A 14,420-nucleotide genomic window follows, 5' to 3' on the forward strand; every position below is an offset into this window, starting at 1 on the left:
TTTACTTTGTCATGCGTATTTCACAGATGAATCATCATTTTGCAGCGCGCTTGTATTGTGTATTGAAATTGCATAAGATTCAATCTGAATAACGAAATAGCTAGCTCAACTGACCTACCTGAGTAGAGATTCTCCTTACGACCAGTCTCCGTCTAGAAGATCCTCTACCCGTCTTCCCATCTTCATTGAGGCCGCCACCTCGTCCAGAGTCCATGGCACAAAAGTATGACCTGGCGGCAAATTGGAGTTGGTGAATTTGTCGCCGGCTACAATGTGTGCGAACGCCTGACCAAACTTTTCGTAGGCATACGCTTCCGGATCGTGACTAAAGATCCATTTCGGGAAGCGCGTACGCACCCTCGAAGGGTCTTCGGCGATGGCGTCCCAGTCCGTGGCCGTCTTCAGCTGTGCGTTCACAAACGTCATCTTCTGGGCACAACTGACGCGCTCATAGCGGAGCAGATTGTAGACTTTGGTGCCTGTAGACAAGCGATCACGACCGGCTAGCTCAAGGCAAGCTGCAAGAGTGACCGCGTCTTCGAGGGCCTGTGTCGCACCGTTGCCAGACGTGGGCGTGAAGCTGTGCGCGCTATCACCGACCTGCACCACGCGGCCGCCTTTGGAAACCCAATCGCGCTTAAGGTCTCTCCAGAGCAGAGGCCAGTGGACCACGCCGCGTGGCGCAGTACGTACCAAGGCAAGGATGGCAGGATCCCAATCCGGTACCTTGAGCATCTCCTTGACTATATCTTCAGGGTCGGTATCCGGTTCCCACGATTCCGTCGCTTCACCTTGGGCGTCGAGCGGCGTGAATCCCCACGAGACGATTTCGTCTGAGATGAAGATACCAATGTACATACCAGGTCCCAGCCAGTATTCCCATACAGGGGGCTTGTTACCCCACCGCTCCCGCACCACTGGATCCCGCATTGCCACCTCTTTTGCATACGCAGTGCGGTAAATGGACATGCCACTGGAACGGGGCGCTGAATGTCGACCATGGATGAGCAGTTCAGAGCGTGACCTCAGCCCGTCGGCCGCAACTACTATGTCTGCTAGCCGCACCCTGATTGCAGCGAGTTCATGGTCAGTGAGAAGTCTGCAGGAAGCTACTGCATACGTACAGTCCGTCTTGGAGTATCACTCCTCCCTTTCCGCTCTTCTCGTCCTCAAAGTATTCGCGAACCGCCTTGCCGTATTCAACAGTGAAGCCTAGACGAGCAACCTGCCGCAATAGCATGCGATAGAACTTGCTGCGAATTTGTGCGGGTGCAACAAACGGACGGTGGCCTTTCTCTTCGCGCTCTTTTCGGTGCTCGGGGTCATTGTACGAGAGTACCGTGGGACCGTAGATGTGTTCGCCACGGTGCGTCTCATAGCTCACAGCCGCGTCGACTTGCTCGTTGTCCATGTCGCGTTGCATGGCAGGCCAATGTCTCATCACCGAAACTGCTGAGGGCAACATGACGATGATATCTCCAGAGTAAAGGGGGCCTTCATTGCGTTCTAGGATCCCCACGACGTTGTGTCCTTTCCGCCAACATTCCAGTGCTGTCGTTAGACCACCCATGCCAGCGCCAACAACGAGAATATCGATGCCGGTACTGGGATGTCTGTATGGCAGATCATTGCTGGTAGAGGTGTGAACCCAGTCCTCAACGTCAAACTCGTGCCTATCGCCTGTGGCCTCTATCGTGATTGCGTGTGGAGCCATATGGAATAATTGTGTACGACTGATACCGTCGAACAATTCGTTAGGCGAGGTCTCTATTCACTTTAAAAGCTGCAACTGTAAATATGCCGCACATATACCCCGAGCCCCGGATATCGGTACAGTCATCGGTTCTCTTGTCCGAGACATGTCCCTGCTAAGTATTGACCTCCGATCTCTTGCTTTTTGTTCGCGATGATTTTTTGGTGGCCTGTATGCACCAGTATACTCCGCCTCTCATCTCCCCAGAATGATACATCATCTTTACAGCGCTCTGACATAGCTCCCCATGCCACACCCGATACGTCTCCGCCGCCCACTTCCGACAAGAAAGGACGGTATACCGATAGGCACATAAGCGGTTGCATACAAATCAAAAACGCCCTGAACAATTTTGCCTTTGGAGGCTATCTTGGAACACACTCCCTCGCATCCCAGCTATTCCAGATGTCGAGTTTCTTAGCCTCATTGTGATGCATGTACTGGGCTAAACTGCCCGCAAATTTACCCTTTACGGAATCAATGCCCATATCGTTGGGACGGGTTCTCGATGATGCTGCTTAACGCCAGCCAAGTACTCTCACAATACGCAGCGTTAATATCCGCCATCATTATAAATCCAAATATTACACTTTCGAACGTGTCCCTTATACAGTAGTACTGCGACTATACTAGGCGTGTTCTAGATCCTTTACCCATGCATCCCCACCTTCAAATATCATATACAAGAACAAGCCCACCAAAAATCAACTGCCGATACTGGATGTTCAAGTGCTTTCTTTTCAAGGCCCTATACCGAGCGCAGCACATGCGCTAGGCCATACCGATGACCATACATGCGTTGTACACGAATAAGAAATGGCTATGTTCAGGGGCGACAATGTCTTGCGTCACGGCACCGTACTTAATCTTTGAGGAGCTTAGTATTTGGCTTGATTCGCTGCGCCTGATGCAGTCGCACAACCGCAACATGGGTCATCCCGTGCACGGTATTATAATTCCAGATCTGAAAGCAAAGTTGATCTATCCTCAAGGCGAAGACATGGACGGCGTGAAACATAGGTGCGCCCCGACTTGGCCCAGATTCGCATCCCCGGCAGGGAAGTTAGTGTCACCTTCAGGCAGTTGGTCAGCATCATGCATAGCGACGCATTGAACCAGGAGGTGCGCTAGATGGTGATTGAACCCATGACGGGCGAGGTGTTGAGCAAGCTAGCCGAGAATGGAAATGTTGATTCTGAAGTCAGTCACAAGGAAAGTGAATGGTGTGCTATCAAGTAATGTGTGTTTGAACTCGCTCAAGGTGCGTCTCACAGTTAGAGACTCGGGGATTAAGTAGACTGATGTGGCATGAACTTCATCCTTTTTTCGAGAGAAAAACCGCATGGCCGACTTTTAGATAGAAGATTAATTCACAGTTTTTGTAGCCGGAATATCCCCTCTGATATTGTATCTCCAGGCACCCTATCTTCGTTTACATGGCCATGAAACTCGGAAGAGTCGTTATTCTCTCCAAGAAAGTGTCAACCCCGAGCACCGATATCTTGGTTCACGTGCATATGTAGAACAATCTACCTTTGACAGCAGTTCGTTTGTCCAAGCTCTATGGTCTCTTAATCTTTATATAGTTCGGCCCTCCGCGAATGAATTACATCAAACAGCAGAGCAATCATGTCATTCGGCACACTTTACACACGCAATGTATAAGATATTATTTTACCACACCCCATGTAGATGATATAAGCTTATTGACAAGCTGATAGCCAAATCCACGATCTTTCGCGATCATCGCAGTCGCAAAATCCCTCAATGTTGAACTAGACGTCGTCTATCTCGACCGAAACAACAAGAAGGATCAGGAGAAACTGCAGATGCTCAACCCACTGAACCAAGTACCTTTTTTTATTGGTTCAGATGGATTTGTCTTGACCGAATGCGTTGCCATTCTTCTCTACAGTGTGCCAACCGCCCTGCCCCTATTTGACACATCAATAACCCCTTCCAACAGTTGCGTCACAAGATGCGGAATCCACCCTCATGGGGAATTCTCGCAAAGATTACTACTCGATTCTCAAATGGCTTTCCCTCGCAAACTCAGACCTGCTCCCTGCGATTGGCGGCATCATCCTCCCGCTCCTGGGTCTGCCTATTGCTGTCCGCAAGAACACGCGAGATTGCCTGGCGGCGGTGCACGCCAACTTTAAGCTGCTCGAGGCGCACCTTCAGGATAGCAACTACCTAGTCGGCGATGAGGTTACGGTCGCAGACTTGTTCACAGCGGGCACCATGGTGTTTGGTGTCATTGTGTTGCATGCGATGCTGAGAGATCGATACCCCAGAGTATGGGAGTGGTTTCATGATGTGCATGTGATTCCAGAGTTCAGGGATGTAGTGGGCGAGTTGCGGTTCTTGAACGTGCCGGTACCAGCTTTGGAGGAGGATGGGGAGACGTTGAAGATGTTGGTGGATGCTTCACCACCTGCTCAGTCGCCTTGATAGCTACATAGGACTGACTCTTGGGCTTTGCTTTTGGATCTTGATATTCTTGCAGCACTTCTTACCAGACAATCTACCAAATCAGACTAATGCTACTATCATTCAATCTCTTATTTTGGCCTTGTAAATCATGTCCCCTCACAACGTGGACTGTCACGTGACTTCACGCAAGCACGATGCAGCACAAGGGTAGTCTGTCAATACAGGCGGCAACGAGCAAATTCCAGCGAGAGGATACAAGCTCGGAAGCTCACCACGACGAAGCTCAGCGGGAATGCGCTGTCACTGATCTGACCCGAAGGCGTATGCGGCGTACATAAGCGCGCATGAGCAGGATTGCGAGGCGTCTCTCTAATATCACTCGCTCTCCGGACTTCCCGAAGGCGACGCTTATCCCCGACCTGCCCCTTATCGCCGCTCCTATGCACCGCAGGATTCAGCCTAAAAAGTCGTCGGCACCGTCGGGCGTCGGAGCCCGGGCCTTCGTTTGCGAAGCGCCGTGTTACACTGCATGGCAAGAGCAAGGGCGCCATCACGTAATCACAAAGGGAGCTGCTCGTTGCAGCCTAGCTCTCTGCCACTCTGCACTCCTTCTCATCCCTCCCAGTCAGCCATAAATGCTCCGTCTCTGACTAAACTTTGCCCCCATACCAATCCCAACACGATACCAAGAGATGAGTCCTGGACGTCTATTTGTTACTGGTGGCACTGGCTACATTGGCGGTGTTCTCGTTGAGCTTGCCGTCGCTGACGGATACAAGGTGAGTGGCCATGCGATATATGTACCGTATCCGTCTTACATGAGCTGACGATGCACTCGACATGCAGGTGCACGCTCTGTCCCGCAATGAAGAAGGCGACGCCAAACTACGCGCCTTGGGAGCTGAGCCCGTCCGCGGCGACCTGACCTCGCTGGATGTGCTCCGAGAGGAGAGCAAAGAGGCCGATGGAGTCGTCAATCTAGCTACCGCCTATGTCTTTGGCCAAGGCAAGTACGAGGACGCACTTCCCATCGATAACGCCGCCGTCGATGCCATGTGCGATGGGCTGGTTGGCACCAACAAGCCTCTCATCACCACTTCGGGCACACTGTCCGCACAAGCCGACCCCAATGGAAACGAGACCAACGAAGAATCTCCTCCAGAGCCCAGTCCTCTCAATGTGCGCATTCAAGCCGAGAACCATGCCAGAGCCCAGGCCAAGGAGCGAGGCATTCGTATCATGGTCGTCCGTATGGCTCCCTTTACCTATGGTCGTGGTGGCAGCGGCATCGCGCGCTTCATGGGCATGGCAAAGGGTATGGGCGGCATCCCTACCGTGAACGGAGGCGGAAATCGTACCACAGCCGTGCATGTAGATGACGCCGTCCGCCTTTTGTTGCTGGCACTCGAAAAGGGCGAGGCTGGCGACTTGTTCAATGCAGCATCGCAAACCGAAGTCACCATGGGCGCCTTGTTGAATGCTATCAATTCTGCAGCCGGTGTTCCAACCTCGGATATCACTTACGACGAGGCCTTTGCTAAATTTGGGGAAAACATTGCGTGGTTCCTCAAGGCAGAGAATAGGGCTTCGGGAGCAAAGGCTCAGAAGAAGCTGGGTTGGCAACCAAAGGGCACGCCTCTCCTTCAGGACATCGAGTCTGGCTCATACGCCACCAAAAAGTAGATTCACTTAGGAACCTCTGAGCAAGTAATCAGCTTATTCATGTCTATTGAGATCATAATGATAAGAAAGAATCCCTGAACAGGAAAGCATTTCATTCGTTGAACTTCGTGTCTAAAATGCAGCTGTTGTATAAAGCTGTGAATAGTGACTGCCTGTAAACATGCGATAAAACCAAAATATGCGTTGAGCCTAACCTAAACACGGTGTTTCTTCTTCAGTCATGGTCTCTACTCATGGGTATTTCAGTGCCATTATTAAATGCCTTCCACAGGTTACAATTTCCTCCAGACATTTGGTATTATCCATAGTCTTGTCTATCCTACGGAACCGTTACAAAGTGTCAATTGACGTTGATTGATTTCTTGATGACTAAGAAGCGATGTTACTTGAAACAAATAATGAGATGAAAGTGCGATAGGCCGCATGGAAAAATAAATCATCGTTCACATATCTCAGAGAGTTTCAAGGATGAGCTTAGGATTAGGGGGAATATTATATAAAATATCTCCTCTGACAGCACGCCAAAAGTCATACTGGATTATGTTCAATTCCTAGGTTCGTCTTCACCGGAATCGACGGGTCATGGTGAATAGGAACAATGCTCACAATAACAGAGAAAATAATCGCTCACTACTCAACAGTGTGGGCCTGTATGGCTTTAAATAGGGCTGTGGTCTGCAAGACTGGCTAAACGAACTAACATGTCCTATCCCCCTCCATGGCATGTACGAAAGGTGACTGTGTGCTTCTTTTTAGCATATCGATTCTCTGATGGACATATCCGTTTGAGAACCAATCAAATATTTCTATGGCTCTTCAAAATCCAATGTCTTTGGCGTCCCATCCCTGTTCCTAGGATGTACAGCTTCGCTGCCATTGTGTCTGCGTATCGTCCATTGGAGTAAGAATTCAGAATCACGGCACATGTGAACTTGATCTGCGTCAATGTAGTTGCCTCCGTATCCTGCATAGTATTCAGTGGGAATGGGCGTGACATCCCCATGACACTTGATAAGTTGGCGGATCTGATTTATGCAATGGTCTATCTCTCAAAAATAAATTTCTAATCATCTCCTTAGAGGGCTACATATCTTACCTGTATGTTTACTCCTTTGAACCTTTTGCTGTTGGTAATATTCAGGATAAAGTGCCATTTTGATGTGATTCTGAAAGTTTTCAGTCCATCATCATATCGAGATGGAGTAATGCAGTACCAGGCAGTGGAGTGAGTGAAATACGTAGAGTCTGCTCCTTTTGAGTGATCAGGCGCACTCGTGTGCACCGAATCTAATACATACAAGATGAAAAATCATCAACTTACTTGTGTATTCAAAAGAGAACATTTTATCTAAAAGGTGAGCAGATCAAGTAAGAGTAGAAGGAGGTGGGCTTATTCTATTGAAACATAAACAAAATGTTTGGGTAATGATGATGAGAAGGTTTTGCAAGATACAGCCCTTGTCAATCTTCAACTCCTGAATCTTAAATGGCGCATGAAAATCAACCCACCGCTCTTCCACTGTTCATCTGTTCTTCTCATTCTTGGAAGCATCTCCTTCACACACGCGCCGTCCGATTACTGGAGAGTGAGTAGAAACGTTCATTTCGGTAAGCTTCAATGGCAAGAATGCTGATTGATCAGCTGGCATTCACTGAGTTAATCATTAGAGCTAGTACTCTAGCACTTCTGCCCGCCTTTAGCTGCAAATGTTGTCAATGGAACTCTATTCTATGTGCCCAGAAACATATTTCGCGGTCCTCCCGTCACCAGAGACAGACGAAGCATGGCACAGACTTTCCGAGGAATCGTCTTGGAGTATCAGCAAGGAGAACCTCTTGAAGCTCGGCAGGGACCGAGAAAAGACAGTTAAGATTGATCCTGAGTTCAGATTTGGTGACGATAAGTATGCTGTTTCGCTGGATGTGCAGCATAATATTTATTGTTTGAATGTGATTCGGAAGTATCTTCACTACGATCAGTACTACATGGCGGGTCTGGAACCTGTCATGCCGCTGCTTCATGAGGCGCATATGGACCACTGTTTTCTGATACTATTGTAATTTCTCACATGCTATCCAAGCTTGGATCTTTACACCTACATTTGGGTTGAGGGTCAGCCAGGGCCTTTCCCTGAATCTGCTGTCAACGGACAATGCAGAAGCCATGAGGCAATATAGGAGTGGCGGGCTAAAGACTTTGTCAAGCACAAGAAATTCAGCAAGAATAGTCCTTATTATCTCCCTTCCAGGGGCGTATGTTTACCCGCGAATGCCGGAATTTGAGGATTGAATGAAGCAGGAGAATGTGCACTTAGGAAGCCACCGATGGACATCAACCCTTTTTATACGTCAATCTGCCCAAACTGCGACACGTTATTGCAGATGTTGCAAATACAACTGGTTTTCAATGTTCGTCATTCCACAGTATTCGACTCCAAATATTCATTTCCAGCTTCATACCCCGTTGCACGGGTAATCGTGCATGCAGTGTGCGATCGTCACCGGTACTGTTTGCATGAAGATTGAACCAGAACACAGCATTGCCAGCAGTGGGCCGAAAGGCTGTACCCGGACCTCTTGCTGACTCTGTCTTCGTGACCCAATCTTTCCCAAGGCCCCCAGCCCTGGGTTCTATATACGAAAAATGGGTCTTACCACCCTCACACTCGGCTTGCACAAAGACAAAGAAACTCGAGTAGATTTGGTACAGGGGTCCGGACTTGGAGCGCCGACGCTCCGAGGACCAGTCACTATGGTAGTTAGAGTGTTTTGTATGCCCCATCCTTACTTAGCGAAGGAGCATAGAAAGGCCCCCATGGTCTATTAATTATGGATACAAAACAGGGGCTAAACATAGTCTTACACGAGAAACATGATGTGGGATTTCTCATCCTGTGAGAGAAGACTGGTTATGTAAACCACATAAGTGTCACGAGAGAGTATATAGACCAGATACTCGTGCAGTGGGGGGTGGGGTTGATAAGTTTCGCAAGCATCTCAAGAGGGTTCCATAGAGATGCTTGGAACTGTAGAGCATGCAGAGTAGGACATCTCGACCATGTGACCATGCAGCTGTCACGAAGCCGACAACAGCTGCAAAATAGCATGTCTTCTGTATCATGACGCGAAGGAGTCAGTGCTCGTCGATATGTTAAGTGATATTGCCACAGGTTTTGAAGCGATCATACTGTCAAGGCAATGTTACGATGTTACCACTGACCAGAATAAGCATCCCATTCACACCTCAACGATCTTCCTGCGTCTACACTTGTCAGCAATGTCTGGGTATCGCGAAAATCTGCAGATCCCACTGGTATATAGTGGATCGAGGTTACGCGTCATCTCAAAATCATAGGTGGTAATAACCAGACCAGGGCTGCATGATGCGGGCACAGCTGCATTGCAGTCGTCTTACATGGCCGAAACGTACACCAAGCAAGGTTTATCGGGGCAAGACCATAAGCTGACGCGACGATACCTTGTCCCGTGATAAAATCGCGCAGGGTTAGTCGAATATTCAAGAAGAAGCGGCTTGGAAAGCTTCCGTATTTGCACAGCCTATTATGGTTAGGTATTTACGCCACCCCGTGCCGATCACGGACTAGTATGCTCGGAGGCAAAGACTGATATGCACACACCTTGGTCATCCACGCACAGTTGACTGCGAATTTTTCAAAGCATGCACAGCTGACTCCAGCTGATTCATATCCTGGTCTCATCCCTGATCCAGCGAATCCTAAAGCAATCCCACTCTTAGGTTTCATTTTGTGGAAATGCAATGCTGACGGATCAATGATTGTTATAGAGGCCTTTCTTAGATTAGTGTGACTTCACAAGTGATTTTTCCTTCGACGAGGGAAGCACGTTCTGGTCTTTGAGCACTGTCATTGCAAGAAATTAGTGCGAGCATTCTTTCTGCCACTTTCCACCTTCCTTTGGCAGTACAATGAAAAGTATAATCTTCGCGAAATCGTCGAAAACGCTGCATTATCTGCTTGATATTCTCATCCTCTCCTTTATCTTCGGTCTGCTATTAACATCTCTCCCCCACATTAAAGACTCAATATCGTCTACACTTGCCTATTTCCAAATACTACCCAGTCAATACCCAACGTTTAAGGTCACTAGATAGCCGATCTCATTCTGAACCGGTAATTTGAGGATATTAGCTGATTCAAGATCTTGCAATTTAAACTCTGTTGCTAGTTCCATGAATGATAATGCGACAATGGCGAAGATTGTATACAATCATCACTCACCGCTATTACTCCCTTCAGCAATACGATTCATTGTTTAGGCAATGCTAGTAAGCACTATCTTAGTCAATCAATCTCACAAGTCTGCTAAGATCTTGTTAAAAATCTATTGTGTACTTGTGAAACCTGCATTATTGTGAATGTACGGCTTAAGCCACGGCAATAAGAATATTTACAATATATTACATAAATCAATGTAAGACAATCAACCACAATGCAATGATAACAGTTACAGACTCCACATAGCAGAGCGTCCTATGTATCATACCTTCTCTACGCTAGGATATCTTGATTACGCTACAAAGCATAATCCTATAGTATAGTCTAAATATGCATGCTTCACCATGTAAATAATAAAAGTGTTAATGATATGCATAGTCTAGTAGTGCTCGCTATACGTACACTAACTTGTATATCATCTAGAAAATTGTGTATTGAGAAGGACTCCTGTATAGGCAATAAGTGATAGTTATTAGAGAAATGGTGCTACATTTTATTTGCGAGATATATTTCTACTAGCATTTACAAGATAGCAATTGCGTGAAGTTATACACTCAACTGTTTCTAAGTGAAGACGGTGTAGCCTACAAGGTTGCGGGTTCTACCTAAAGCATAAACATTCTAAAGCAATTACAGTGCTCAAAGGTGTTCAGCTTTAACTGTTAGGCTGTTGAAAGATTTAGCTGTGCTAGCCATCGGCTCTCACTACGCTGTTCTAGGCGTTCAGGTTGTAACGTTGTGGGAGCTTTTATCATGTAATTAGAAGACTCCACTGTTCCAACTTATGTTAGGAATTTGATACAGCATTTTAGCATCTATCCAGCTAATAACTGCAAGGTCTCTTACAGTTAATATTCGCTAAATTACATTTATAGTCGAAGACCTCGTAAAAGGTGTCACTAAAGTTGATACAGAGATAAAGTTCAACAAGTCCTAGAAAATGATTATTGTAGTCCACTTATATCGCAATTTTAACGGCATAGCTATTTGACCAACCAATTAAGCCATGTTCCGTACGGGCAAGTAACATGAACGTAATTACGGCCCGTAGTCACACCGTATCACGGCCCGTTGGACCCGCTTCCACCGAGTATTGCCTAACTTCTCAGTGGCAGGCCCTCTTTGATTTGGATCCATTGCTTCCAGAGCTACAGGTTGCAGACATTCTTTCGTGCTGTCATTCTAGCCCTTAGTCACAATTTCTGGCACCTTCATGCTGTAATTTGGTCGTATTGATAGATTTGAACTTAGCTTTCGACAAAGCTAGGGGATTGAACTGTGGAACCTAAACAGAAATTTCGTTTTGGACAATTCACTACGGAGGTGACTGTCAAAAGTTCTTCCTAATAGGGAATTATTAAGCACTACTAAAAATACTGCTGAAGACTATAAATTACACCAAGTTTGTAAATGAAAGTTCTTCATAGAGTAGTTTAGAGAAGGTATAAGCTATTGAAGGTTATGCCTATAGTGATAAGCTGACTCTATATAGTTATATTACCTACCTGCTTGAATCATAATAGAAAGTGTATTAACTTAATAGACTTTCTATGATTACTAAGAGAATATGGTCCGATAGCTCCGCGCCTTAGCAAGAACTTTTGACAGTCACCTTCGTAGACATCGTTATATCAACTGTGGGGCTTTTAACATATACGTTTATTGCAATTGCAAAATGTCACCTGCTGTTCATTCTACACCGCTGCACGCGATGATTCAGAATATATATAACCACGCTGCCGTTCTAAGAAGAGCTGAATTGTAGCCCCGACGTCTTCAGTTTCAAGTTATGGTATCTTGCGCACCTGGGGTCGAGGCGGGATAGTCTTACTAATACTAATTACACATTTGAAATTTCACAACAGCGGTGTTGCCTGGTTCGTTATAGTGCAGTCTCTTATCTAATTGTGCAGAGAGCGGTCAGGTCTTCCCTTATCCCGAGCTTCACACGGCCAATCTTAGTGATTCGCTATACCTTCCTCAATTCTACCCTATATTCGTAAAGCACAGATATAACCCAGTTATACGAATAGGTGATAACTTTATCAGGTATAATGAGGCTTGGCGTACACTTAGTACTCCCAAATTAAGTTAATTTCTCATCGTTTACATCATAGTCTTAGGGGCAAGAGCTGGGTAAAAAGAGACATGAAACCTGTGCAAGGTATTCAATGATTGCAGAGATACTATAAAACGTTGAGGGATTCCATCGAAGAAAATGTATACCGACCTAGCTTTACAAGCTATAGATCGAGCCTGATCGCCTACCTTCCCAACCCTATTGACGTTACAATATTCTAAGAATGGAGCTTCTATTGATCTCTATGCTCCTTAGCATGGCCATTGCCGCACCAGCTACGTCGCCGGCGGAGAGTCTGGCACAATTAGAAAAGGTTCGAGACTAGTAAAACTAGCATTGCCTCTAGTCTGACCATAGTTCCAGCGTCAAGATAGATGTGCTGCTGGTGCTGAAGCTCGATGCGCTGCCACAGGGCTATGCTGTTATCTAACTGTACGTACAAATCCTTACAATCCAACAGCACAGGCGTTGTTGCTGCCGTTTTGTCTCAACGAGATGACTAATCATGCCCTTGCTGTAGGACAACGGTACTGGATGGGACTGTGGAATTTGCTAGCTGTGACATCCATATTTTGGAACCTGATTGCATGGAATTTTCTCGATGCAACAGGCCAGGTCGGGCCGACATTCTTGAAGTATGGAGCACCTATCTTAGCAACATGCTTGGGACTCGACTAGGACAACAAGATGATATGTAGCCACATCCCAAATTCCAAAATCAATTGTTCATACGTTATGCTCCTTATAGCTTCTATCACACGATAGCATCTGATAAAAACTCCATAAACACATTAGCGGTGTAGTTTTCGAAGACATCAAAAGTACTTATGGTAAATACACTCTACTGGATGTCGCATCGTTGGAAAAGCCGAAAACTTCACTTAGCTGCGGTCTGTAATTCTTTTTGGTGTATTCAATTGCTCAGCTCCTCGAGCACTGCCCTATTGTCCATGTCGCTTCTTGTTCATACCGATTTACTTCATGTTTTTCTATGGCAATAGAAGTGGCTATCTCGATTTCATCATACATAACCGATGACATCAGCCTTTACTACCTATTTGATTAACCAGTGGTTGGAACAGAATGAAGTACGAAATTCTACGGCTCACTGCCTTTTGAGCGGAGTTCGGGCATTCCTGGGCGCCCAGGCATAAGTATCTGCCATTCAACCACTAAGTAATGCCGAAAGCTGAGCGCTTGACATACATCGAGTTGGATCAAATCGGCTAGGCTTTAGCCGCTATTTTGTTGTGGTTAAAAGGTCTTGCATGTAGCCTTATAGTGCAGGTAATACTGTACAATGTAAGAGCCCATCCACCTTTAGGATGCAGATACAATTGATAGAAAAGAGTATCGGAATCAATGATGATTCAATTCATATAGTTGTAACAACAAGGTTTCCTCCGTCATATCCTTTCTTTATAGTACCCTATTTGGACTTGTCATGTCTGTACATCACGATTATCATCTCTAACACAGGGTCTGAGACCTCCTCAGTCCCAGAGCCTGCTGAGGACTACTTTCCATCCATCGAAACCACTTTTGATTTTGTTAATGGAGAAACTATCCTCAACCTTCTCACCATTCCGGATATGTGGAAAAACATCTGAAACATCAAAAAGACTTAACGGCATTCTCACATCGAGTATCAATAAGGTCGCCCATCGGACATGGTTCTCGGTTATTATGTACAAGAGGATCGAATGATCTGTATTGCTGCAATAATACCACTATGGGTAACGGGTGCAGAGTTTGAAGAGTTCACAGAGCCCTCAGAGCCTCGTTGTTCATCGTTGTAGGTGAGTGCTAGTGATTGTCTGAGGAGGTTGCAGCCTCCAATCAGTCCACTGTATTTGCCTCAGTAATTAATGGCCAAGTTACAGTCATTTTTGAAAAAAACTTTGCTTTCATCCACTAAAACTAACTATTTCATAATCACCCCAATAGAAGACGGGATTTTGAGAATTTATCACACTGTTAGTATACCTATGACTCTGGAGTAAGGAAGTTTGATATTACTTTAGTAGCTAAATCAATTAGTAGCGAGCTCCATACATACCAACAAGAGTGGTACATTTACCTAAAATCTCGTTTGTATTATGCAGCCGATTAACTATCAAGCTTGAAGACATGATATGAAGACTTTTCGAACGGGAGACTTCAAAACACATAGTTCTATCCAAAGTATTTGGGGACATCAAGAAATTACATA

General features: G+C 46.1%; 4 protein-coding genes across 4 annotated transcripts; 2 read left to right on the top strand and 2 right to left on the bottom strand.

Moving 5' to 3' along the window:
• Nucleotides 1-64: 64 nt before the first annotated feature.
• Nucleotides 65-1,714, bottom strand: SETTUDRAFT_47858 (uncharacterized protein; the record flags this gene model as incomplete). Its single annotated transcript, XM_008028450.1, has 2 exons — nt 65-1,066; nt 1,125-1,714. The coding sequence occupies 2 exons, from the start codon at nt 1,712-1,714 to the stop codon at nt 136-138; spliced, it is 1,521 nt and encodes a 506-aa protein (XP_008026641.1). The 3' UTR covers nt 65-135.
• A 1,668-nt stretch (nt 1,715-3,382) lies between these two features.
• Nucleotides 3,383-4,207, top strand: SETTUDRAFT_40135 (uncharacterized protein; the record flags this gene model as incomplete). Its single annotated transcript, XM_008028448.1, has 3 exons — nt 3,383-3,412; nt 3,475-3,667; nt 3,720-4,207. 3 exons carry the CDS (start codon nt 3,383-3,385, stop codon nt 4,205-4,207), a joined length of 711 nt encoding a protein of 236 aa, XP_008026639.1.
• A 634-nt stretch (nt 4,208-4,841) lies between these two features.
• SETTUDRAFT_151991 (uncharacterized protein) lies at nt 4,842-6,000 on the top strand. The gene is made up of 2 exons (XM_008028483.1): nt 4,842-4,968; nt 5,036-6,000. The coding sequence occupies exons 1-2, from the start codon at nt 4,882-4,884 to the stop codon at nt 5,870-5,872; spliced, it is 924 nt and encodes a 307-aa protein (XP_008026674.1). The 5' UTR covers nt 4,842-4,881; the 3' UTR covers nt 5,873-6,000.
• A 678-nt stretch (nt 6,001-6,678) lies between these two features.
• SETTUDRAFT_111434 (uncharacterized protein) lies at nt 6,679-6,915 on the bottom strand (the record flags this gene model as incomplete). Its single annotated transcript, XM_008028484.1, has 1 exon — nt 6,679-6,915. A coding segment is annotated over one exon (237 nt), but the record flags the coding sequence as incomplete, so codon positions are not given.
• Between the last annotated feature and the right edge of the window lie 7,505 nt (nt 6,916-14,420).

The sequence above is a fragment of the Exserohilum turcica genome (genome assembly GCF_000359705.1).
Source record: "Exserohilum turcica Et28A unplaced genomic scaffold SETTUscaffold_25, whole genome shotgun sequence".
Classification (NCBI taxonomy): Eukaryota; Fungi; Ascomycota; class Dothideomycetes; order Pleosporales; family Pleosporaceae; genus Exserohilum; species Exserohilum turcicum.